General features: G+C 35.3%; 2 protein-coding genes across 3 annotated transcripts in view; one reads left to right on the top strand and one right to left on the bottom strand.

Annotated features, from left to right (window-relative positions):
• Window positions 1-27,147, top strand: part of RB1 (RB transcriptional corepressor 1) — a 130,245-nt gene that overhangs the window by 59,490 nt on the left and 43,608 nt on the right. For both annotated transcript variants that reach the window (XM_036831931.1, XM_036831932.1), the window contains exons 14-17: window positions 795-851; window positions 932-963; window positions 1,043-1,119; window positions 2,169-2,365. In XM_036831931.1, coding sequence (XP_036687826.1) covers window positions 795-851; window positions 932-963; window positions 1,043-1,119; window positions 2,169-2,365 — 363 coding nt within the window. The remainder of the gene's footprint in view (window positions 1-794; window positions 852-931; window positions 964-1,042; window positions 1,120-2,168; window positions 2,366-27,147) is intronic.
• On the bottom strand, window positions 25,199-27,058 carry LPAR6 (lysophosphatidic acid receptor 6). The gene has a single exon (XM_036831933.1). It carries the CDS (start codon window positions 26,529-26,531, stop codon window positions 25,497-25,499), a length of 1,035 nt encoding a protein of 344 aa, XP_036687828.1. The 5' UTR covers window positions 26,532-27,058; the 3' UTR covers window positions 25,199-25,496.

The following is a 27,147-nucleotide window of genomic DNA, read 5'->3' as shown; positions in this document are numbered from 1 at the left end:
CCTGGGTTTATATCTGGCTCTATCATATATGAGCTGTCATCTAACTTCTCTTGAGATTCAGGTTTCTATATTTGCTCTACTTTGCTCTGTGGCATTAATGAGGTAATATATAAAATATATTTGAAAACTGTAATCTACTATACACATTTATTTTGGTGTAGTGAGGTTATATTTTGATTCCATCTGTGTTTTAAACCATTATATTTAAAAGTTCTTTTTGGTTATATATGAAATTTGTACTCATAATTTGGAATGAAGGATTTTGGGGTGTGTGTGTGTGTGTGTGTGTGTGTTTATTTATCTATAATTTGACTGTTCTTTGGACTAATGAAAACTAGTTATTTGATAACTTTTTGCTTATAAGATCAGGTAGGTCTGATTTTTGCCTTTGACCAGTTTTATGGAAAGAGACTATTCTCTTAATCCTGGAGAGCTATCTTGAAAATATGTGTTCTAGGTCACAAGAAGTATTACATTAGTATGTAAAATGGTTAAAATAGTACCAGGTACGTAATATATTCTTAGTACACGTATATCTGTTGAATGATGTAGACTGAAGTGGAATGATAGAAAACCAAATACTGGACCCCTCCTCTTGAAAATGTATCAGGAATGTTAAAACCGTCATTTTATACTTAAATCTTGAGTTTTAGACAAGCAAGCTTTTGTGATCTCTTGGTAGCCATATTCCTAAGAAGGGTCAGGAATGTGTCTCAAGAGAAAACTTTTAAAAAATTAGTAATTGTTATGGTTTTCTAAAATAGTGGGATCTAATTTTTTTTCTTTCTTTGTAGCGATACAAACTTGGAGTCCGATTGTATTACCGAGTAATGGAATCCATGCTTAAATCAGTAAGTTAAAAAGAACATAATAGAAAAAAAATTTAATGCTGACACAAGGCTTCAGTTAATTTTTTTTTAATCTGTTTTAGGAAGAAGAACGATTATCCATTCAAAATTTTAGGTAAATTTTTGTTTTAGTAAAACAATCTCTTCTTTTTTCAAAAGGAAATGTTACAAAATCATTCTTTTTTTTCCTTTAGCAAACTCCTGAATGACAACATCTTTCATATGTCTTTGCTGGCATGCGCTCTTGAGGTTGTAATGGCTACATATAGCAGTAAGTTGAATTTTAGTAAATAAACATTTCAGTTCAATTTAAAGTTAAAAAAAAACTTACCTAATGTGTGGTATGGGTTTTTGTGGTGGGGGGAATGGAGAAGTTAAGGAGTTAAGGAGAAGAAATGCATATTTTAGATCAGTATATACTGAAGAATGTAATTGGTTACCGTAATGTGGTCACCATAAAGTGGTTTTATTAACCTGAATTATTTCATGTCATCTTGGGAATAGTTTCACTAGACCCCTATTCTGGGCTATCCTGAATCCAGGAAATGTACCTATTGAAACCCCTTCAAAGACTTATGAGACTGTAAAATGCCTGAGGAGTACTATTGAGCGGCTTCCACTGATACGGAAGCACTGCTACATATATATTCTGTGGTTATGAGACTAAAGGTTGGAGCTAGAATCCACCAGATAAACAGAACAGAGGCCACCAATAGTGGTTTTCTTTAAAATATAATTTTAAACATGTATTATTTTGCAAATAATGTTGCAAATGTCAAAAAAAAGTTTTGTTTGCAAAAAACAAAAGAAGAAAATTAATCTAAGGATACAAATATATAATAAAAGAGAAACTTAAATTAGTAAACAAATATGGACAACTGTGAATCCTCATTTATAACCAAGAAATACATAATTAAAACATATTTTCTAACCAATCAAATTATCAAAATCTTAAAGAATCACTTCCTCTCTTAATCAAGGATTAATGAGACAGCTAACATGGATATGCTAATGCATTGCTGGTTAGGTGTTAAACGTGTCCCGGATACAAGTTTAGGGTGTTTAAACCTTTGAAAATTTGGTATAAGCTGTGAGCCTTCTATCCAGGAAAGACATATATGCACATACACTCAGACTTTGGAAGCCTATTTCCTAGGAGTCTGTGGACCCCAGAATAAAAAATTCTGTTCTAAATAAAAATTTTTGTTTAGACTTTCTACTCTGTTTTAATTTTTTGTTTGATAAAACCTTCAAACTGAAAAATACGTCATTCAAGGCTTAACATTTCATACCTAAGTTATGTTTTTCTTTCATTTTTAGGAAGTACATCTCAGAATCTGGATACTGGAACAGATTTGTCCTTCCCTTGGATTCTGAATGTACTTAATTTAAAAGCTTTTGATTTTTACAAAGTGATTGAAAGTTTTATCAAAGCAGAAGCCAACTTGACCAGAGAAATGATTAAACATTTAGAACGATGTGAACATCGAATCATGGAATCCCTTGCATGGCTCTCAGTAAGTAACTAGCTAAAATAGTTAAAGATACTCATATGCATATGGATAACAGTTATCTATTAGTGAGAGGTATTTGTTAACATTTACCTCAAGAACAAATATGCAATTTAATGAATAATGATGTTTCAGTGTATAGCCCAAGAAGTAAGTGGAATATTAGAATGGAGTTTTCTTTGAGCTCCCCAGACTGTCTGATATAGGGATTTATTTATGAATAGCTTTTCTTAAAGCTTGGCACTTCAAAACAAAGCAGAATTCTTTAAAGTATTTGGGAACTTTATTTAAAATAGAGGTGTCATATATGAAAATTTAAATGTCTGCTGTTAAAATTTCAACAAAATGATGAAAAAAATTGAGATTATGTTATTGAGATGATTTAAAAATACAGATTTTTAGTTCAATTTAACCTGTTTTTTTTTGTCCCATTGTTAAAGGTAATCCAAAAATCTACACAACTATAGTTATTGTTTATAACATTATAAGAGCACAAATAGACTACCTACAGAATAGGTAGTAGTCTATTTATAGCATAGGTAGTCTATAGGTAGTCTATTTATAGCATATAAGCTATTGATAAGGCTTTATTTTAGTAAAGGTGACATTTCCTATGTAGTAATAGTAAAATATTTATATGAAGTTCTTCTGTTATGCTCTTTAAGTCTTCATAGTTGGGTAATACTTTGTTAATCATCAGGTTTGTAGATTAATATAGAGTTGGTTTCTTCTGAAACTGTTGCATGCTAAGCATATATCTTTTCATTTTTATCAGTATATAGAAATGGCAATAGAAAAATTAAGACTTTAGTTATATTAGAATCCTAATCTGTACATGTAAACCAAGTTTTACTTTTTTGATATTTTAAAAATGTAATGGCTAAGAGTAACTTGTTTCTTAGTGCTTTTCTTGTATTGCTGTATAGACAGAGTGGATAGAAAAGGAGAGAAGTATGGGAAGTTGATAGAAAGACATTGTATTGCTAAGATTGAATTGGGTAACACCTTTATACAGGAGCTTCCACTGTAGAAGAAAAGGAGTGGTTAGGAGAAAACTCTCAGAATCCGGGGGTTAAATGAAAGTAGCAAAAATAAATAAGTAGATCAATAAATGAAACAAGCAGATAGGGTACTTTTCAGAGGCTGTTGTGCCCTCTCTTCCTGGAAATTGAAATCAAGACATCACTGTATCATCTGAAAGTGACTATTCTCATTTCTTTTAGAGAACTACTTTTATTTCCATCAGTACACATCTGCTGTATGCCTTGCATTGAGATAGACATTGTGAGAATATAGAAAAGACATGGGCTCTGAAAATTGTGGAGGAAATAGTAGAAATGTATGGTTTAACAACTGCTTGTGCTCAAGCCTGTTTAGTTCAGTTACTGGTGTTCTAGGATTCAAAACAATATTCCTTTATTTTTGAGAATTTTTGGAGAAAAAGTGACATGCACAAAGTCTGGAAAAGGGTATAATTTTTTAATAATAGGATGATGTGGAAGTCATAATAAGTGTCTGAATTTAAATTCTAAGTGTGGTATTTCTAGGAGATGATTTTTAATGTTTGGATTTTTAAAAAATCAACACATACTACTGTTTTAATTATAAAGAATGGAGTGGTAGTGGGTAACTGTGAAGATAAGTCATCCTACACAAACACAATATGTGAATTTTTCCTGTAAGAATAATTGACATTTTAGAGAAGAGACATACTATAGATCTATTTGAGCTTTCACAGGCTTTAGGATTTTTTTCTTTATTGAAGTATAACATATATACAGAAAAGTATATATCACAAGTTTTAGTTCAAAGGATTTTTTACAAATTTAATATACCCACATTACCAACATATACAATAGATCAAGAATCAGAGCAATTGAACACACCCATGATATCAAAATCCAGATCAAGAATCAGAGCAAACTTTCATGGTTTTTTGATTCTGTATTATAATAAGAGTCTCTCATTAAACTGTAGTGATTTATAAGAACATATTCAGTGTTGTTTACCTAGGGAAACATCAAGTGATATATTACTTACTTTTACCTGTTGATAATTTAATGAAAGAAAGAACATCATTGTATTTTTAATGGTTGCGTGGGAAAAGGGTTCATTATCTTTATTTCACAATCTTGAGAAATAATAAATCAAGAACAGAATAACTTTAAGAAGGAATAAGCACACTTCTGTTTCTTTTGATCCCAGAGAGATTAACAGGCAATATATGAATGTAAAATGCTAAACAATCTATTGAAAAACCTAGTGAAATCTTGTTCTCTGGAAATTTGGAGGATTAGAGGTGGTTTAAAATAAACCATACCTAAGCGTTAGATTGAATGACTTCCAGATGTTTAGACCTCTTAAACCTGCTAAGCAGTTTATAATGCCAGCAGATGATGAGGTGAGATTTGGATATTTTACTTTCAGTATATTCAAACTGTATCCGATCTTTTCAGTAAAATCTTTGTAAACCGAAGTAGACCAGGTACTTTATTCTCTAAATGGTCTTTTTTTGTGGGCGACTGTGGACTTTTCCTGTTGATCTCCCCACATCTCTTGCTGCCTTAATACTATTTCTCTCACAGCCACCAGAGAAATTTTTTCATAAATGCAGAACAAATCTCATTATGCTAATTCCTCAAATAAAAACCTTTTGTAGGGGACCTATGCATCTGGTAATATTAAAGATAGAATCCTGAGGAGCTTCAACATTTAAGGGATAGACAGAAAAGAGAAGCCTATAAAAGAGATTGAGGAATCTGATATTCCTCCTCAGAGACAGGAGGAGTATCAGAAGTGGTGTCATACTCTCTCTCTCAGAGAGAGGGTACTAAAAGGTCTGAGTGAGTGCTTGCTGTTTCAGATACTGCAGGAGCAGTCAGTAAGAACTGAAGAGTGTTCATTAGTTTCCGCAACAAGGAAGCCACTGGTGAAGGTAGCGAGGACTGTTACAAGCGGTGGTGGGGGCAGGAGTAGATTGCAGTGGAATTTGGATGAGATGTGAGTGAGAGATAAAGTGGAGACAGTCATTATAGATAGCTTTCATCAGTCTTGTCTGAGAAGGGAAGTAAACGTATAGCTGGAGGTATGTGAGGTGGAGGGAAGATTAGTTTTTAAGATGGGAAAGGAAGGATTAAATGTTGACAGAAAAGAGCCATTAGAAGTGTTATCTATTGCTGGATGACACATTAGTGGCCTAAAACAATCATTTTATTTTGCTCATGATTCTGTGGGTCAGGGATTTGGGAAGAGCTTGACTGGGCAGTTCATCCCTGACCATGTAGTATCAGCTGGTGTCTGAGGTGGGATCCACTTCCAAGATGCTTCTTAACTCGCAAGTCTGGAACCTTGCTGCTTCTTGGTATGTGCTCACCTCTCCCTTCCTTTCTTTCTTTTTCCCTCCTCATCTCATCCTTCTGGGCTTCTCATATGAGAAACTATGCATCTTATAGCATTTTGGTTTTAGAGTAGTTGTGCTTCTTACACAGCAGCTCTTTATCACTGGTTTTAGGCAATTTGATTATGGTGTGCCTTGGTTTAGTTTTCTTCATGTTTCTCTTGTTTGGAGTTCTGCTTCGAAAGGTGAGCTTATAGGTTTCATCAAATCTGGACATTTGGGGCCATTATTTTCTTAAAATGTTTTTGTTGACTCCTCCCACCCCTTCCCTCAGGGATTCCAGTCACACATGTATTAGGTCACTTGAAGTTGTCCCACAGCTCACATCATGATGCTCTGTCCTTCTTTTTTTTTTTTTTTTTTGGTTCCAGATGTTTTTGTTTCTGTTTCGTTTGAAATAGTTTCTATAGCTATGTCTTCAAGTTCATTCATTTTTTCTGCTAAAATGTCTAATTTGCTATTAATTCCATCTACTATATTTTTAATCTTAGGTACTATATTTTTCATCTCTAGAAGTTTGACTTGAATCCTTTTCTAAATCTTCCGTATCTCTCTTTAACATGTTTGTGCTTTCCTTTACCTTCTTAAACATATGGAATATAGTTATAATAATTGTTTTAAAGTTCCCGTTTACTAATTCTAACATCTATGTCTTTTTAGGACTGTTTCTGTTAACTGATACTTCTCCTTTTAAGGGTCATGTTTTTCTGGTTTTTTTTTTTGCCTGCTTGATGACTTCTTATTGGACACCAGACATTGTAAATTTTACCTTACTGGGTCCTGGATATTTTTATATTCCTTTCACTATTCTCGAGCTGTGTTTTGGGACTCAGTTTAGTTACTTGGAAACAGTTTGATCCTTTAAAGGCTTTTTTGTTGTTTATAGACAAAGCCAGGGCAGTCTTTAATCTATGACTAATTTTTCCCCACTGTTGAGGCAGTCCCCTTCTGAGTACTCTACCTGATGTCCCATATATTACAAGGTTTTTCCACCCTGGCTGGTGGAAATCAAAACTCTTCTTGGCCCTATGTCAGCTCCTGGAATGGTTCTTTTTCTGGCTTTGGGTAGTTTTCATGCACTGATCAGTACTAGGGTGAAAACTTGAGAGTACCCCTCTGCAGACTCCTGGAGCTCTCTCTTTGCAGCTCTCTCCTTTCTGTGTAACTCTCTGCTCTGCTATTCTGTCCTGCTAATTTTAGCTGCCTTAGCATTCTTGAATTCTCAACTCTGTTTTCTCCAACCAGGCAGACCACTGGGATCTATTTCAGTTTCTCCTCCCTGTGTTGTAGCCTGGGAACTGTCTCCAGGCAAAGGTGGGGCTTACCATTTGCTTTCTTTCTCTCAGAGATTACTGTCCTATACTGTTTGTTGTTCATTGTCTGAAAACTATTATTTCATTTATGTTGTTCGATTTTGTAGTTGAGACAAATCTGGTCTCTGTTCCTTCATCACAGCTGAAAGAGTTATGTATAGTATTTAGTGATTGATAAAGTATTTTTAAATATGTATACTTAAAGAATATTTAGGGTATCATTTCTATTTTCCTGTATTGAATGCATCATATCTTCTGAATAATATTGTTTCGGAGTGGTACTTACTATATGGAAAGCATAGAAATACTAGTAATTAACTGTTGTATTTAATTTTAGTAAGTCACAAGAAAACTGAGCCTCCTTTAAATGTTGTGAAATATAGCTGACTCATTAAATTGGATTTTGTCATACTGTTTTTTTTGTAGTCACTAAACATTAGCAGGTTTCTTCATTCAGTTGCACAAATGTTTGGCCAGAGTACTTTTACCAAAGAAAAGATTAAAACTGTTTCCATTTTATTATTCTTCCAAAATTTAAATGAAGGCCAGTTTTACGTGTCAGTACAGTTGTAATGAATAGCTTGTATTTTTAGAGTCCTGATTTGATGACAAACTTTTAAACAAATTTTTAAGCTTCTTTGGTATTCTTTGAAATGTCAGACTTGACAGGAAATGAACACAAAAGGGAGAAAAGCCTGTGGCTCTGAAAAAGCCAGAAAGGATATCTGTTGTATATTTGGATGGTAGATCATTAACCTCTGGTGCACTTTGCACAATGGTTTTAGTATTTACCATTAGACATTATTTTTTTCAAAAGTTATATTTTACTGAGAACTATGTCTCAGGAAGGTGAATGAAATGTAAGATAATGATTAAGCCATATTTAACAGTTTTTAAAAATATGGGTAAGGATGGTGAAGTAATATGATACCATATACTATATTTATATAGCAGCCATGCTACTATAATGAAAAATGTTTTATGTTGGGTTTTTAAAAGCTCCTCATGAGTTATTTTTTTTAAAAAACCATATATTTATCTCTTTGCCAGCAAGAGAACATTTATTTTGAAAAAGTCTGATTCTTTCTGAAAATATCACTAAGGCTTTAACCTTTCTCACTCTGACCCAACATGTTCCTAATTTCTTGCCCTTAATTCCCATAACTAACTAGTAGCTTCTCAAGTGATTTAGGAGATTTGACTTTACCTTTCAAAACTGAAATTATTTTACTTTGTTCTAAATACAACTTTGCTTCCCAATATCTATATTTTTATATTACTTTTCAAGTCATCCAGGCTTGAATACTGAGCATTTTTTCCTTCTTTTTCTCTATAGTTAGATATAGTCTTGTAATGAAAAAAACAGAAACCAAAACCCAAAAAACTTTACCATGTCTTTTATATTTATTTCATTATTATGTTAAAGATCTATTTTCGTTTACATTTCCCTAGATCAGATCATCACGTTCTTACATTTAACATATTATTATAGACTCCTGCTTGGTCTCCCAGCTTAGGCACTACCCTCTATTTTATACTTTGGTGCTAAGTTAATATTCCTAAATGCTTATTCATGCCATACTCCTGTTCAGGAACCTACAGTAGCTCTGCATTCCCATGTAGAAAAATGTAGCCTCTTTACTCTGGTTGTGATAATCTGGCCCTGCCTTACCTTGCTAGCCTTCCACTATTCCTCAGACACTTACTGTGTGCAGAGAGTTGCTTTCATCTCTTGAGCAAACCACATTTATCTAGTGAGAGTGAGTATGGCCTAATGTGGGATGTGGAATCAGAAGACCTGGCATTAGGGCCTAGCTCTTTCATGTACAAGTTAATGTCTTTGTCTTAGTTTCTTGCTTTGTAAATTGAGACAGACCAAAAGATTTGAATATTTCTAGCTCACATATTTTATAAGTCTACAAAACTGTTTAAGTGTTGAGAATTATTTGCCACTACTGAAGGTGGATCCATATTCTTTTAGATTGCTTCACAATTTATAACATTTTGAAGAAATATTTTTCAAAAAAAGGTAACACAGAGGTCTCATTTCCGTATTCTCCTTTAGCTCAGTTTTTCTCAATTCTCTTTGGGCCATACCTGATATTTGTACATCAGATATTTTAAAGGAATTATACTTTCTCCTGTGAGGTATCTAAGGACATGGAAAATAGCCCCTATCCTTAAAGAGGCTTGGAACTTAGTAGAAAAGTAACTCACTGTAATATACTGTGAAGTAAGATAAACCATGAGGGTCAAAGGAGGAAGTGATCAATCATATGTGGATGGGAAAAGACTTAACAACAGGTGTGGAAATGTGGACACAAGCAGGAAAGCCGAGCATGAGGTACATTGGGGGAGAATTCTGGCCCAGCATTGGCAATGGTAGATGAGTACTGATTTAAGACTAGTAATTTAGTCTTAAAAGTTAGAGTTTTTAGCCTTGTGAAAAGTGGAGAGCTAGCTCTCTTGATAAATGAGATATTATACAAAAGTGAATGTACCAGATAATTTTATGTGCTAGTTGAAAGTAAAATGTATGTGTATGTGTGTGTGTGTAGACACACACAACTTTTTTGAGGGAAATAATCTTGAAATAGAATACATGCTTTCGTCTTGGAAAGAGCATATTTAAAGTAATTTTACGTTTTCTTTTTGAGCCAGGGACATCATTATAAATATTAATATATTATTCATGGGCTAGACTCCTCATTTGCCTATGGAAAATACTGTGCTCTTTACCTAGTGTTTTAGTTTTTTCTGCCTTTCCCCTCCCTTTCCTTGTGAATTATTCTGTATTTCTCACTATTTCAAGTTCTACCAGACCATGATGCCTGTTGCCTCTAACTTGCTCTCCTAAGCTAATTAAATCAATATGCACTATTGTCAATGCCCTTTGTCCTTTTGGATTTTTGGCACAATGATATTGATAAAGTCCTTTTCTTACTTCCAGGCTGAGGGTTATTTTCTTAGTAGTAGTTTTCAAACTTTAATATCCATGGAGATCTTACTAAAATATACTTTCTTATCAAGTGGTTCTAGGGCGGGGCTTGCAGTTCAGCATTTCTCACAGGCCCCCAGATGGTTCTGACGTTGCTAACCCGTGGGCCACTCTGTAGAAGAGCCAGATTCTAGATGACCTTACATTACTGGGCTTTAAAATGAAATACTCTGTTGGTTCTTTACACTAAATCCACAAGGTAGGTGTAGCCATGAATCTAATTTCCCATATGAGGAAAGAGAAACACAGGATATTTGTGTCCCACCTGGCAGCTAATTAGCAATGGATGGAAGGCAGCTAATACTCCCTGACCGGTTGCAATGTGCTGTGCACCAAAAGTATTTGTCTAATTTAATTCTCATAATAATCTGTGACATCGCTAATACTATTTTCATTTTACAAAAGTGGAAACAGGCTCAGGAAGGTTAAGCAATTTGTCTAAGGTCACACACTTGGCATTTGAACCCAGATTGGTTAGATTCCAAATTCCACGTTGGTCGAGTAAAGTACCCCTCTCATTGTACCACATTTTTTCTGTTTATTCATTCACACTGTTTTTATTACCACTATAACATGTAGTCAAGCATATGAGACAGTATAAAATTTTATTCTAAGTGAAAATATGTATAATACATTTTTTGTCTTGAGTAACAAGGTGAGTGTTTTGCCCTAGAGCTAGTCAGTAATAGGAAGGGGGGAAGGTACTACCCTTTGTTGACCAGCTCCTTTGTGTAGTGCACTCTCACTGTTGATCTACTGGATCCCTCAGGAAGAAAAGATTAGAAGACTTTACAAAAAGAGCAAACTATATTTTAAAAGGAGTTACTGCTGTGTCTATATGTTCGTTTAGGTAACTCTTAGAATGAGATTTTAATATAATAATATAAGTATTTTTAGAATCCATGATAGTTTAGGGTTGATAAAATTAGATATTTGGATCAACCCTCAAGGAGATTTAAGGGAAGGGTGAGAATGAGGTAAAATGCAAAACCAGGTCCCTTTTCATAGACTGAAATTTTAAAACTGAGTTTTTTCTGAGTTTTTAATGAAAGATTCCAGGTATGCCTAAAGTCTTCTATAAGAATGAAAAAATGTAAAGCCCAAGAAGGGAAAATAAAGGAAGATAATATCTTAGAAATAAAATTTTTAATAGTGACCTTGTGTTCTCCAGTGAAGTAGTCTAGAGAGAAATCAAAAAATATAGATATGCAGAAAAAGTACAAAAATAAGGATAGTAACTTACTTAGTTCATATGAATAATTATCCACTAAAATGTGAATAGATGGTTGCTTTATAAAGCTCTAAGACTCTAAGCTCAATTTAATAAAATAACTCTCTTCTTCATAATTAAGCCATTGAAGAATCAATGAGGCATTAAATGGTTTTTTATGTTGTTCCTCATATGTTAAAAAACAACAAACAGAAAACCCAAAGAAACTGAGATAGATAATTGTTATAAATTATTGCATGTCTTCTCCTGTATTGAATGTTTACGTGAGCCTGCGTTCTTGATCCAGGTCTGTTTATGGTTTTAAGCATAAAATCGTTTCCGTATCTAAACCTTTGCTCAAGTGCCATCTTGTCTTGAACCCTGTGTTTGACCCCTCAGTCTATTCTTTTCTCTATGTACTTGTCTCCTTTTTTCTTTAGAACACTCTGACACACATGAGAAATTGCTAGAGTTCACTGTGGAGGACACAGTGAAGTATTCATGACTTGTCTGTTCATGTCTCCCTTCCCCCTCCCCCGTTGTCCATACTATACATTCTCCTTGTTCATGAATTGGCACAAGGGACTAAAGAAATTCAGGGATATAAAAAAAAAAATCTCAAATTCAGAAATGTCCCTTAGGTAGCTCATAGAAACTTGCTTTAGAAAGCAGTGCTTGTAAAAAGCTCATCACTAGCTTACGTCTTTGGAATCTTTCCTGATCATCATACAGAGCTGCATCAAAATGACCCTCACTTATGCACATTACATTTCAGTGTAGAAGTCATAATAACATTTTTGCATGTATGCTGATACAGGCACTATTAAAAGTGCTGAAATGTGTTAACTCATTTATTTCGCACAACTCTGTGAAGGAGATCACCACTTCATAGATGAAAAAACTGAGGTACAGAGAAATTGAGACTGTTTCCCTTACCCACAAAACTAAGCTGGTAGCAGAGCTAGAATTTTAACTCAGACTGTCTGGTTCCAGAGACTGTGCTCGTAACCTCTATGCTGCCTCACGGTGTGTATTAGTTTACTGCTGGGTATATGCACTATCGTGATTAGTTTCTTTATTCATGTTTTATCTGTGTTTGTGTCACTGTGCAGTAGCAGAAGGAGCCTGGGCTTTGGCGTCACTGTATCTCATTTAATCTTCACAGAAGGTAAACATTGCTGTTCCTGTTTTACAGATAGTAAAAGCTGAGGTTCATTCAAAGATGCCAGGTAACTTGCTTTGGTGTGATTCTGAGCAAGTACCTCTGTATCTCAGATTTTCTCATCTGTAAAATGGGCATGATAATACTTATCAGAGTTGTTGTGAGGAATAAATGGACATTTATGAGAATGGTACATTTTAGAAACATCGCAATTAATTGTTAGTTTCCTTCAGTTTATTGTCTTTACTATACAGTGATTTCCTAAGAACAGAGAACTGAGAACACAGTTAAACAGTATTGGATCTGTTTATCCCGGCTTACTACAAGTATGTAGAACTCTTCTCTTCTCCCGAGGCACCTCCCCCTCCCTCACTGCCTTCTCAAAATGGAATAAGTTCAGGGAGAAAGAGGTGTAACTGAATTCCAGCATTGTTAAATGTGGGCAGTGTTCTCTGTTATACTGCAGTTGGAATTTGTTATGGTGCTTTAGTTATGAATCATGTCAGTAATTACCCTGAGGGCGGTGTTCATTGTTCAAGTACAGACAAGAAGGGAGATAGCAGTTGTAGAAGAATAGCTTGGAAATATCCTCTGTACTTAACCTGTGGAAATGGAAGCACTTGTACTCTTGGTCAGAGAGTATCTTGTACAAGGTCATGATGTTAGAAAATTACCTGAATATAGTCTGAGAATTTTCAGTCTCTAAACTGGTATCATATCATATCCTGACTGTAATAGTGAGGAAGGACTCTGGAATCTAGATGTGCAAGAAACAAAAAGTAGAAGTATCTTATGAGATCTCGATTCTATTTAATGTCTTTTCTGAATTCCTCCAGCCAAATCAGAGGCTGTTATTAATGGTGAGTTTAGTAAAATTTTAGAACCACTGTAGGGCAATTGTTCTTAAACCATCTAAGTTCAGTTACCTTTAATTATAAAATAGATCCAACTTTTTGGCATTTATCTTTTCCAGATATTTAGGTCATGTTTTTAAAACTAAACTGTCACAACCTAGTCTGTTTTAAAATGCATGTGAGTGACCTTTGCATTTGTGGTTTTATTAATTTACATATTGGTTCTTAGTATTTTCTCTTATTGTCAGAAATACCCAAATATCAAAAGTATTTTTGGTGTCTTCCTGTACGTGCTAAATTTAGAACATGATTTAAAAAAACTTAGAATAGGAAACAGCTGTATTTGTGTCTCACTCTTTCAAAAAAACTTTTTATTATTCTTGCTCAGTTTCATTGTTTCTTGCCTCCATTAAATTATAACAGATAATTTCTCTTAGATTTTGATTATACTCTTTAAGAATTCTCAAAGGCTAACATTTGTCTTTTAGATTTTGATTATACTCTAAGAATTCTCAGAGACTAACGTAAGTCTATCTTGCTATCTTTTGTTTCATTTCCTTTTTGGAATTTAATATCTGGTCATTTTTATCCTCATTAATAAAGTAATAAAAAGTATTATTTTTATTACTATCTGGTCATTATACTTACCCTTTCCATGTTTTAAGATAATTTAATAGTCTAAAAGTTTTATTTACAGATTAAGTAATGCTAGTTTTTATAACTTAAGTTTTACCATTTTGATTTTTTTCTCTTAAACATTAAAATGAGAGAGGTAAAGTAAAATGACTTATCTTTTACTAATACATGAGTAATAAACAAAAATGAACATAGGATTCCCTAATCCAGTACTGAACTCCTGAAAATATAAACTTGTTCTTGAAAATATAAGCTTTTGCATTATCTTTGTAATAGGCATACTGGACACTTTTAATACTGTGTACTTTTAGACCAGGACCTAACTCATGTATTCAAACAGGGTTGTCTGAACATAAACCTTTTCACAGTTCAGTTTCAAATGAAGAATGAATAGCCTGAGCAGATGGAGATGGGTAAAAGTTACCATAATAATGCAAAAATGATATCCCTGATCTTTTTAATTATTTCTCTAGGAACAACTCTGTAATGTCTTGTAGACAAACTATTTATACATGGCCTTTTTTATTTTTTAGCACATGTCCATATTTTTTCCTTCTCTTAAGTAGCTAAGATTATATTATGTGTGTTTCAGTCTAAAGAAGTCTCATGAGACCACAACACAAAGTATAACAATTTTTCCACAACAATTTTGAAATCAGTTATTTTGGCCATCAGCAAAAATTACATACGTGACATATAAACCAAAAGGTGTAATTTTTTTTTTAATTTTTATTTATTATTTATTTATTATTTATTTATGGCTGTGTTGAGTCTTAGTTTCTGTGCGAGGGCTTTCTCTAGTTGCGGCAAGCGGGGGCCACTCTTCATCACGGTGTGCGGGCCTCTCACTATCGCCGCCTCTCTTGTTGCGGAGCACAGGCTCCAGACGCGCAGGCTCAGTAGTTGTGGCTCATGGGCCTAGTTGCTCCGTGGCATGTGGGATCTTCCCAGACCAGGGCTCGAACCCGTGTCTCTTGCATTGGCAGGCAGATTCTCAACCACTGCGCCACCAGGGAAGCCCAAAAGGTGTAATTTTTTTAGTTCTATGTTTTAAGTAATATTCATTTTTATTTAAATAAATAGCTGCTTCTGTTTTCATCAAGTACTATACATAAAATCCTTTTTCCTGAAAAGCCTAAATTTTAGTCCAGTGTAAATATTTTAAACTCATGTAATTAAATACATTTCTTTATTTTGAAATAAAGAATTATAATAAAATGATTCATAGATTTTTATGCCCTATTAAAATATGAGCTAACAATTAGTAATTGATTAAACAGTTGGAAAATTATCATTTTTTAAAGAAAATTAAATTGAAGATTATATCGTTCATAATACAAGGATTTGTTTTGTTTTGATGAAAAAGCCCTTTGCATGTTATTTATTAGCAACAATGAAAGGGTTTAAGTAGTATAACTTTTTCTTGTGTAACTAAGACTGTGTAATTGCTTTTAAAAACAAGACTATCTCTGGTTTAAAATAGCAAAATGACCACACATTTTTACCTCCTTTCTCCCCCAAAACCCTACAGAAGTGACAGAAAAGGGAAAAAAACCACATGGCAGTGAATTCCAGCAGTACCAAGACTATGAAGTGGGAAGTTTAGGGGTTAATTCAGTTTTGAGGATAAAAAGTAAAAGAGGTGTCTGTTTGATGGATAACAACGAAGTAGAGAAAACTACTGAATACAGTAGGCGAAGACTCCCACAGTGGAAGAGGGATTCTTAGCCTCTAAGTTCAAAGTATTGATAGAAGGTACAGAGAGTGTGGCAGTAATCAGGAGAGTTTTTCTAAAGTGCTGTCTGCCACTGGCTCTCAAACTTTTTGCATGTATCAAAAGGCTGGAGGGGGCTTCCCTGGTGGCGCAGTGGTTGAGAATCTGCCTGCCAATGCAGGGGACACGGGTTCGAGCCCTGGTCTGGGAAGATCCCACATGCCGCGGAGCAACTGGGCCCGTGAGCCACAGCTACTGAGCCTGCGCGTCTGGAGCCTGTGCTCCGCAACAAGAGAGGCCGCGACAGTGAGAGGCCCGCGCACCGCGATGAAGAGTGGCCCCCGCTTGCCACAACTAGAGAAAGCCCTCGCACAGAAACGAAGACCCAACACAGCCAAAAATAAATAAATAAATAAAATTAAAAAAAAAAAAAAAAAAAAAGGCTGGAGGGCTTGTTAAAAGACAGATTGCAGGTTCCTGGGCCTAACCTCAAAGGTTCTAGGATAGGGTCCAAGAATTTGTATTTCTAACATGTTTCCAGGTGATGCTAATGCTGGTCTAGCCACCACATTTTGAGAACCACTGGTCCATGAAACATCTGGACCAATCCCCCACCTCAGGCCATGCCGGCTTATAAGGATCAGGAAAATGAACTGCCTCCCTCTGTACTAGTGAATTAGAAAAAGATGCCCCTCTGGACGCAACCACCCCTGGCTTGCTATGCAGAGTTTACAGTGAAGCCCCGTGCTTTCGTGTAGTGCACAAATTATATAGATGCATGCCTGGTCCTATCCCAGCTTCCGTGTACACATACAGGGCTGTGGTCTCCTGCTGGTGCCTGCAAGAGAAGCAGAGCAGAAATTTTGGTGAATCCAGACTTCTACAATAGACCTGAAGAAAAAAAATAGAAAGGTGATTCTGCCTAAAAGGAAAATACGTAAAACTACCATGCTGCTAGGGTATAGTCCCCTTATTTTGGTATTTTGGGGTACCTCAGTTCAGTATCTATCTATTCATCTCTAAAAGAAAGACCAGAGAAAATGGAGGACACAAAATAACAATTTTTTAAAAATTAATGGAAGAGGGACTTCCCTGGTGGCGCAGTGGTTAAGAACCTGCCTGCCAGTGCAGGGGACACGGGTTCGAGCCCCGGACCGGGAAGATCCCACATGCCACGGAGCAACTAAGCCCGTGCACCACAACTGAGCCTGTGCTCTAGAGCCCGTGAGCCACAACTACCGAGCCCACATGCTGCAACTACTGAAGCCCGCCTGCCTAGAGCCCGTGCTCCACAGCGAAAGAAGCCACTGCAGTGAGAAGCCCGCGCACCGCAACAAAGAGTAGCCCATGCTCTCCTGAACTAGAGAAAACCTGTGTGCGGCAACGAAGACCCAACGCAGCCAAAAAAAAAAAAAAAAAATTAATGGAAAAAATGTTTCTAAGCCAGTCAGAGATGGGAGGCATCCGATGGAAAGGGCTCATAGTACCAAGCAGGATGAATAAATATGGATACATCTTGGTGAGAATTCAGAATTCCATAGGCAATGAGAAAATTATAAAAAGCTTCTAGAGAGAAGAAGTAAATTATTTACAGTAGAATAAGATCCAGATCAGCATTGCAGCTCTTATCAGGAATACTGGATGTTTGATAACCTAGAATTCTGTAGCTGACCTACACGTCAAATGTGAGGGTAAAGTGAAACAGTTTTCAGACATGCAAGGACTTAGAAAGTTCATCTCTTAACCATCCATTTTAAAATAAAATTACTAGAGAATATGCTTGAGCAAATTAAAAAAAAAAAAAAAAGAAATCCTAGAAGGGAGAAATCATGAGACCCAAGAAAGAGTGAATCTGTCACAAGAGTGCAGAGAGGAAAAAACTGGAAAAATCCTAGGATGCAGCAGGCCTACAAAATAGTGATTCCAAAAGAGAAGTCAGATAATTCCATGAAAAATGTCTTCAAGACATAGTTTCTTTTTTTTTTTTGGTTTTTGTTTTAAAATTTTTTATTTATTATTTATTTATTATTTTTATTTTTGGCTGTGTTGGGTCTTCGTTTCTGTGTGAGGGCTTTCTCCAGTTGCGGCGAGTGGGGGCCACTCTTCATCGCGGTGCGTGGGCCTCTCACTATCGCGGCCTCTCTTGTTGCGGAGCACAGGCTCCAGACACGCAGGCTCAGCAGGTGTGGCTCACGGGCCCAGTTGCTCCGCGGCATGTGGGATCTTCCCAGACCAGGGCTCGAACTCGCGTCTCCTGCATTGGCAGGCAGATTCCCAACCACTGCGCCACCAGGGAAGCCCGACATAGTTTCTTTTAACAACTGTATAACCTCATTTAAATGGTGGGGATTCAACAGATACAGTTTAAGATTCATAAATCGAGTAATAAGAGTTATGGTGATAACTGCAGGAGTTGAATTCTTGTATCAGAGTACTATTGACAAAGGAAAATTTGCCTTTTTTTTGGGTTTTTGAAGAATTGAATGAACTATAGGTTTGGTGAAATAAAAGTTTCTTTGCATTTTTGTGTGTGGGTACGTATGCGACATTTATTAGAACGACATTGATAAATACAGAGTAGGTACTGTGTAGGTAAATATTGGTTATTAAAAATGAATCTTCAGTCTGGCAGGCAAGTAACATCTAATTTGTTCTTAACTCTAAGCCCCTTCCTTTCAATCTCTGATCCCTCTATTTTAATCTTATGTTATGTGCTATGGAAAATACAAAGTACAAAACATAATCCCTTTCCTCAAGGAGCTTGAGGTGTCTAGTTAGGAAAATAAGACATAGCCCATGTAAAAAGATAGCTAACAAAGGCAGTAAGAAAAAAAGATACCAAATAAGTGATAAAGACAATAAAAAACCTTCATTATCAAAGGTTTTCTTTAGGAGTTGAACTGGGCCTTGTAGGATGGAAAGGGTTTCATCAGAGAAGGGGGCAGACTGGGGTGGGGGAGGAACGAGTACTGTGTCATGTGTCTAAATATCTAGAGTCAAGAAAGTGAGAGTTATAAATACAGGACAAGTAGGGGACCAACCTGCAGTGGAAGAATCATGTTTGGAAGACAGAAGCCAGAAAATTGAGTAGGTCAGGGCCATATTTTGGACAATCTTGTACTTTAAAGCTGAATTTTTCCTCTCAGTCAATGGAGAATCTGACACCTTTTAAAATTGGACAGTAAGTGAACAGCATAAAGGGGTGATTTAATAGGTGAATCTGGTTGATCTGTCCTGGATGGGTTGAGGGAAGAAACTAGAAAGCAGGCTGAGTGAGGGAGTAACCGCAGTAGTCCCAGTGTTACATGGGAACAGTGGTGATAGTGGTTATTAAAAGGAAGGAATGGATGGACGTCTTAACTGACTAGAATGAGAAACAGTATGTGAGGCATGGCATGGACCTTACATGTTATCTAGTCCAAACCTCTTAGATGAGATGAAGGGGTCAACATAGTTATACTAGTTTGTAGCAAAGCCCTGACTAGAACTCCGGTCCATCTTTTAATAGAACTTTAAGGTTTATTCATTCAGCAGTGAATTGCAGAGACCTGTTATGTGCCAGGCACTAATAGGGAAGGAGTTCTAGGTATTTTCTCTTTCTCTCCCATCTGTGTTATCTTTAGTTTTCTGACTGTAGCACAGGAGGTGGCACACACAGCCCACAGGCCAGCCACTCGACTTTGCACGTACAGTCTTACTGGAGCGCAGCCATGCTCGCTCATTTCTGTTGTCTGTGGCTGCTCTTGCACTGTGATGCAGAGACGAGAAGTTGCAGCAGGATTGTGTAGCCTGCAGGCCTAAAATATTTACGTGTAACCCTTGAAGAAAAGGTTTTCTGATTCCTGATGTACAATATTAACATGCTTCCCCAAATCTTACACATAGATAAGTGTCATAACCTTCCATATCTCTTCTACACTGTTTCCCATCCCGTTCCTTATTATTTTTTTTTTTTTGGTTTCTTGTGTTTCTTTTTGTAAAACAAGCAGATATATGTATGCTTTCTTATTTTGCCTTTTTCTTACAAAAAAGGTAGCATACTATATGTACTCTTTTACACTTTACTTTTTTCATTTAACAACACTCTCTGGAAATTACTCCTCCATATCAGTTCATAGAGCTCTTTTTAATTCCTTATTAAAGCTGCATAGTACTACATTGTGTACATGTGCAGTAATTTATTCAACCAATTTTCTATGCTTGGACATCTAGGGAGTTTCCAATGTTTTGCAGTTTCAAATAGTGCTGCACCTTGTACATATGTATTTTTATATTATTGAAAGTGTGTCTTCAGGGTAAATACCTAGAAGTGGAGATGCTGGGTCAAAGGGTAAGTGTGTGTGTGTGCGTGTGTGTGTTAGGTATTGCCAGATTCCCATCCATTAGAGTTGTACCATTTTGTTTCCCATCAGCAGTGTATGAATGTATCAGTTTCTCCACAGGGCTGCTCACTTAATTTTGCCAAGTAACAACATTAAAATATTCTTCCCATCCGTCATCTCCATCGTTTCAAAAAGAAAGTCCATTTTAATAAGGGGGAAAGGATATAATCAAAATAAAGGATAAGAGGATCTCTTTAAATTTCAATTGAATAAATATAGCTCTTATTGTGATTGTTCTTCTCTTTTTGCTGAAGACAAATGCATCTCTACCTTATAATCAGAGGGATGGGATTTTTTGAAATGCAAATGTAATCATGTCTCTCCTTCTACTTGAAATCCTTCAGGGCTTCCCACATCTCCTCAGATCTTAACATGGCTATATCATGGCCTATGTAAGATCTCAGCCCTAGATCTTCAGTCACTTTTGATTTGGTTTAATCCTTTCAATATACCACGTTCTCTCCAGCAGGGCCTTTGCATGTGCTACTCCCCTTACCACCATTAAAGGAATAGACAAGTCAGAAAAACCAGATTCTTACCTGGCTCTACCTTAACTTGTATGTGACCTTATGAAGTTACTTAGCCTTTTAGTTCTTCAGTTTCTTCTACCTAAGGTGAAGTAGTTGTATCAGATGACCTCCAGACTCTTTCAGTTTTAAATTATGAATTTACCAGAATTCATTTTGATAGGAAGATAATGGAACTCAGCACATTCACCCTATGGCTAATAACTATAACTTTGCTGTAAAAACACATATTTGTTTCTCATTCTTTTTTTTTTTTTGTAGGTATTCCTATTTTTATTTAGGTAAAATTGGTATATAATATTATATAAATTTCACATGTACAGCATTGTAATTTGACAGTTGGATACACTACAAAAAGATCATCACCAAAAATCTAGTGACCATTGATCACCATACAGTAAATCCCCTTCACCCAATTCACCCACCCCTTAGCCCTTTCTCTCTAGTAATCACCAATCTGTTCTCTGTATCTATAAGTCTGTTTTTGTTTTGTTTGTTCATTTGTTTTGTTTTCTTAGATTCCACATGAGTAAAATCATTTGGTATTTCTCTTTCTCCATCTGACTTATTTCACTTAGCATAATATCTCCTAGATCCATCCATGTTGTCGCAAATGGCAAGACTTTTTTTTTTTATGGCTGAGTACCATTTATTCAAACAAATATATAACAAATTCTTTATCCATTAATCCACTGATGGGCTTTTAGGTGGTTTCCATATCTTGGCTATTGTAAATAATGGTACAGTGACCATAGGGGTGTATGTATCTTTTCAAACGAGTGTTTTTGTATTCTTCAGATAAATACTCACAAGGGGAACAGCTAGATCATATAGTAGTTCTATTCTTAATTTTTTGAGGAATCTCCGTACTGTTTTCCATAGTTGCTACACCAATTTACATTTCCACCAGCACTGTAGGAGGGTTCCCTTTTCTTCACATCCTCGTTAGCACAGTTTGACAATAGTCATTCTGACAGGTGTGAAGTGATAGTGTGGTTTTGATTTGCATTTCCCTAATAATTAATGATGTTGAACATCTTTTCATGTTCCTGTTGGCCATAAATATTTATTTAACTTTAATTATTTTCAAAAGGTATCTGATTGGTTGAATCTATATGAGTAAAGCAAGTTTTGAGTTTGAAAACTGATTATTAAATTCATGAATTATCTCTACTTCTGCGGTCCTGTATCTTGAATTCTGTTTTAGCCACTGCTTCTAGCACTGGTAATTTTGTACCCTTTTAAGGAGTTACTGGAATAAATCTTTTTTTTTTTTAAATAAATTTGTTTATTTATTTATTTATTTTTGTCTGTCTTGGGTCTTTGTTGCTGCCCGCAGGCTTTCTCTAGTTGTGGTGAGTAGGGGCTACTCTTCGTTGCGGTGCGTGGGCTTCTCATTGCAGTGGCTTCTCGTTGCAGAGCACGGACTCTAGGCGCATGGGCTTCAGTAGTTGTGGCTCATGGTCTCAGTAGTTGTTTCTCGCGGGCTCTAGAGCGCAGGCTCAGTAGTTGTGGTGCACGGGCTTAGTTGCTCTGCGGCATGTGGGATCTTCCTGGGTCAGGGCTCGAACCCGTGTCCCCTGCATTGGCAGATGGATTCTTAACCACTGCGCCACCAGGGAAATCCCTGGAATAAATCTCTTTGAGAGATGGAGGAAGGGGAAAGACTTGCTAAAAAAGTTTGCCTGGAGTTAATTTCATACTCTTTAATTATCCCTGTCTGTTGCCCTGTTTAATTGATATTCTTTGTACTTTTATAATATTGACTGTCAAAAAATGGGTAGCAGACATCAAGAAAAAAAGATGAAGAAAGAGATAAAATAGAAATTTGAGAATTAGTGATTTTTAGGACAGTGTATATGTTGATCTCTGGAAAATGCTGCTGTTTAAGAAATATTGTTGATCATTAAATAATCTGGTTGATTTAAATATATTCTGTGTCCTGAAATTTGTCCATTTGTTCTTTTTAATTTGGAATTTATTTCTTAGAAATCATGTTATAAATGGATGATTTGGTTTTCAGGATAGCTCAAAAGAGCTTTTTAAAAACAATTTCCCTTAGGATTATCTTAAGATTCATCCACTAGGAAGCACTATTTATAAAATCTTATATATAAAAGTTCATTCACAACTAAGAGCACCCAGGTCACATCTTCCCTCATTTGTGACATCTGCGGTTGGATTTGGCATGCAGGCATTAAAAAGTTTGGGTGTTGGGAGATAGTTAAGATTCTGCAAGGCGATAGTAACTTAATACATTGACAAAAGACCAGGTACCTCATTCATCAGAGGTCCAAAATTGCAGTTGCTTCAGATTCTTGCTAGCTGCATACCAGTCATAAATTAAATGTTTCTCAGTTGGGTATATGAAATTTGCTGATGTTCAATTTTCTATTTTATGTTCCTCAAATGAGTGACTGATTCTTTAAATACCAATTCTATAATTAAGATTTATACCTCAAATTTACTTTCGGTATTTCAAATGTAGAATATGAAGACAAAACTCCTTGATAAAGTAGAGTCTTAAGTTCCTTTTAATGTATGGATATAATACATATATTTTCATACATTGTTTTGGTAAACTAGCTACTTGGTTGATATTTTCTTAGAAAAGATCATTTCTAAGTTCAGAACCAATCATTAGGATGCTGGAAAGCTGTTTTCCACACCTCGAAACTTTTTCCGTCTTACTTCTTTTCCTTTGAGGGAAGTTAATATGGAAAGGAAGATTAGATAAATCATCTACTCTTTTATAAAGATGTTAAAAACAGTGGGCACAGTGTCTGCAGGGGGGAGGGGGGTTGTATTGTCACTCTAAGGAAACAAAAAGTGAATTCTCAGAGTTCCATAAATACAGGTTTTCTGGGTAAAGGGGAAAGAGAAAACCTTCTAAATGTATAATTTACTTTAAAGTGCAGTGCTAACAGAGGAAAATAACGTTAGTACCCTTTCTGTCCCTGTAGTTAAGATTTACCCAGGATTTAAAGTTCTGGATGAGAAAACTAATATTTATCTGTTATGTATTACTTTGTGAAGAATCTTATAAAACTTTTGACTCATCTTCCTGTTGACAAGCGGGCAACAAAAATTTCTCCAGTGAGCACAGTAATAACAACTATCTGATGACTATTTTGCTTGTATTTTAAAAATAGCATCCATGCTTTGAGATCTTGCTTACAGATATTTAAGCCGAGGAAAGTTCTGAGAAATCTGTTACAAACTCACTGCCCCTTTCTTCCGTATCGTTAAGTTGTTAGTTGCTTTCCAACTCAAAAATATATGTTTAGAGTGCTTAATGTATTTGTTTTTTCTGAAGAATATCAAATAAAGGCACTTCAGCATCAATTGAAGAAAACATGTTTACAACATATATACTTCTCTTGGGATATAAAGAACTATGCCTAATTTCTTCACTAGTTTTTTTTTTTTTTTAAGGATTTATTTTGCTTTAGGTTTATCTAAAGGAAGTTATAGCTCTCTAAAGAAAATTCCCCACTGTTATTTTTTTGAAAACAGGTTTGCTTATTTAGCTTACTTACTTACTATAATTTATTTGAAGTCATTGCAGCTCAAATCCAGAGAACAGCAAAAATCAAATTTAAATCTTTAAAACAAAGAGTGTTTGTCCAAAGTTGTATTCAGGACTTGAAAGATTGAAAATGTAAAAATCAGATATGTTGAATGCTAAATTTAATTATGTCTTTCTTCTCAAGTAAAAAGAATATTTTTTTAGCTAACTTTGGAAAACTGCTTGAATTTGGAAAAAATGTGTTGGAAAATGAAAAAGTTTCAGTGTAATTGGCGCTTTATATCTAAATTATAGCTCAAAGCAATACCTTTTTTATGTTTAGTGAAGTGAAAATGTAATTGTACTTAGTTATTTGGCCCTGCAGTTTTGCTTCTTTTTATGGAAGGAACTATGTCCTTACTTCATAGATTATTTTGACATACAGTAACATTTTGCCTACTTGAAATAATATATTCAGTGGCTTCAGTGGTCAAAAGATATATACTGATCACTTTCTAAGTGCCAAGTATTATAGCTCACTATCTAGGTTGCTTCTCTGATCTAAAATACTTAAAATACAAGTTATTTATTGTGACATAAATATACCTTTAAAGTGTACCTGTAATAGTTTTTTTTTTTTAATTTACTTAGCAAAATAACATTTTGTTAGTTTCCTCCTTCTCAGTTTTTGTGGCATATATCATTTTTAAATTGGCTGCTGTTAAATGCAGGAAATGGATCAAAAGAGTAATTTTAAAACATACTATACTGTGTGGATAGCATCTGCTTTTTACGAATTGCATACAAAGACAAAATCCTAAATATTATCTCTAAGTGTGACTGCTTGAGAGCCTCAAATAGTGTCAGTATGTCATTCTACAGGGCACTACATTCTTTACTGTTTTTTGAAAAATACTGTAAAAACGCTTATTGAATATTTCAAATTACTCTTTCTCATTTATGTTGTTATAGTTTAAGAAACATGATTAGTAGATTCAATTCAGATTGAAATCAAAATTAGATATATACTGAATAAAAGTATTAAACACTTAAATGAAACTTTTAATATTTGTTAATTTTCCAGTATAAAATTACTAAGACATTCAAAGACCATACAGATGGTCACCACATGACTTACATCATAGTTACTTTTAGAGTTTGAACAACTTTAGGGATTTTTTTTTTTTTTTTTAATGAAGAGGAAGGTATAAGTCAAAATGGCTCAGAAACATAAAATGGAGTATATACAAGAGTAGAATACATTTTAATGCTTAACACATCGAATACATTTTTTTAAAACTAAAAACTTTAAAATGTCCACATGTTTATTTTCTTTCAGAGGTGGAGAAATAGTTGTCCAAGAAAACACTTTTCACAGTTGAAGGAACTTGGAGGTTCTGTCCCAGTGAAGTCCCGGTGGTTTTATTTAAGGCAGCTTATATTGTAGATTCGTTGTCAAATATCTTATTTTTTAAGGTCTGTAGGTTATGTTGAATAAAGTTCTCTGTGCCTTGAACTTCAGAGAATCTGGAGTCGCTTCTCCTGGTAGACCAGTTTTTCATTTTTATTGAGTTCTGAATCGTGTCTGACGTGAAGTAGTAAACTATAGGGTCAAAGCAACAGTTTAAAACAGCAATGCAGAGAGTGATTGGGTACATGGTCCTTACCGCTGTTGCTGCTGAGCAATTAACAAACGTCTGTGTTCTCATAAGAGAATATAAAATAAGGTTGATGTTGTAAGGCACGAAACAGAAACAGAATATGACCAAATGTACAAAAATCATTCTTAAAACCTTAGTTTTGTTTATTTTGCTTCTACTTAATGTAAGAGGTTTATTTAAAGTTCTTAGCACCATACTAGAACAAGTTACGTTTAAAATTAGAGGAATAAAAAATCCCACTATTTCGATGAAAATTACAATCCTTGAGAGATATGTTTTCCATGTGGCTTCTGGGAAATTTTCAAAGCAGGCTTCTGAGGTATTGTTACCCTGAGAGTGGGTAGACTGAAAAAAAACTGCTGGTGCACTTCCTCCCATCACAGTTAACCATACAGCAATGCAAACGATTTTTGCATTTCGTTTGGTTCTTAGAGTCTTTGACTTAAACGGGTAGACGATTGCCAGAAATCGGTCGGCACTAATACAGGTTAAGAACAGAATGCTTCCGTACATGTTGGTATAAAACAGCATCACTGAAATTTTACAAAGTAAATCTCCAAATGGCCAATTCCGTGTTGCAAAGTAAAATATCCTGAAGGGTAAAGTAAAAACGAAAAGCAAGTCTGACATTGCCAAGTTAATCATATATGTTGTTGTTTCATTTCGCACTTTGAGAGTGCAGATGAAAATGTATATGGCAACACAGTTGGATATTAACCCAAGCACAAACACCATACTAAACATGCACCCGTACAAAGTGTACTTAAAGGAGTCATCATAGACGCAGTGGGAGCTGTTATTGCTTACCATTATAAAGGCACGTCCAGTTTACAGTGTTGAAGTCCTTTGGTCAGCTGCAGTCTCCTTTGGTATTCAGATTGTGACCCCTTTATAACCTCCAATGTATTTGCAAATCCTTTGGATCTTTGCGTGATTTTATAGATATTTCTTTTTCCTCCAAAAGAGACATGAAATTTGTTGCTGTAAAGTTTCCACTTGGTTCTTCAATAAGAAAATATTTTCATTTTCAAATCTCCAGAAAATCCGTGATTCCAGGGCTACGTTTAAAAAACGCAGTCAGTGAAGCCAACCCATTGGATTATAAATTTTAAATAAAAGCTGTGTTCTGAGATGGAAGAAAACTACTCGTCTGGTAAACTTCTGTTTCAGTTGTTAAGATGAATATTCCAAAATGAAAGTTTCTTTATGCTCCAGAATGTTTAAGCTAAAGTTAGCAATCTTATTTTGCTTTTCAACGCAAAGTTTCAGAGACTTAAACATTCCCAGTTCGGTCTCGTTTACTTCTTGCTCCTTCTAAATGAAGTTTTCCTCTTCCGTATTCCTGCAGTGGATCCCAGATGGTGGTAAGCAGAGGAGTCTTTCAAAGGTTCCGAAATAAATTCCTAAGCGTGTTAGCTCTTGCTGA

Source organism: Balaenoptera musculus, chromosome 18, assembly GCF_009873245.2.
Source record: "Balaenoptera musculus isolate JJ_BM4_2016_0621 chromosome 18, mBalMus1.pri.v3, whole genome shotgun sequence".
NCBI classification, from domain to species: Eukaryota; Metazoa; Chordata; class Mammalia; order Artiodactyla; family Balaenopteridae; genus Balaenoptera; species Balaenoptera musculus.
The sequence above is the reverse complement of the archived record's forward strand: the minus strand, read 5'-3'. Positions and strand labels throughout refer to the sequence as shown.

Coding starts and splice junctions, on each gene's coding strand:
- LPAR6 (XM_036831933.1), bottom strand. CDS start 26,531: ATGGTAAGCAATAACAGCTCCCACTGCGTCTATGATGACTCCTTTAAG.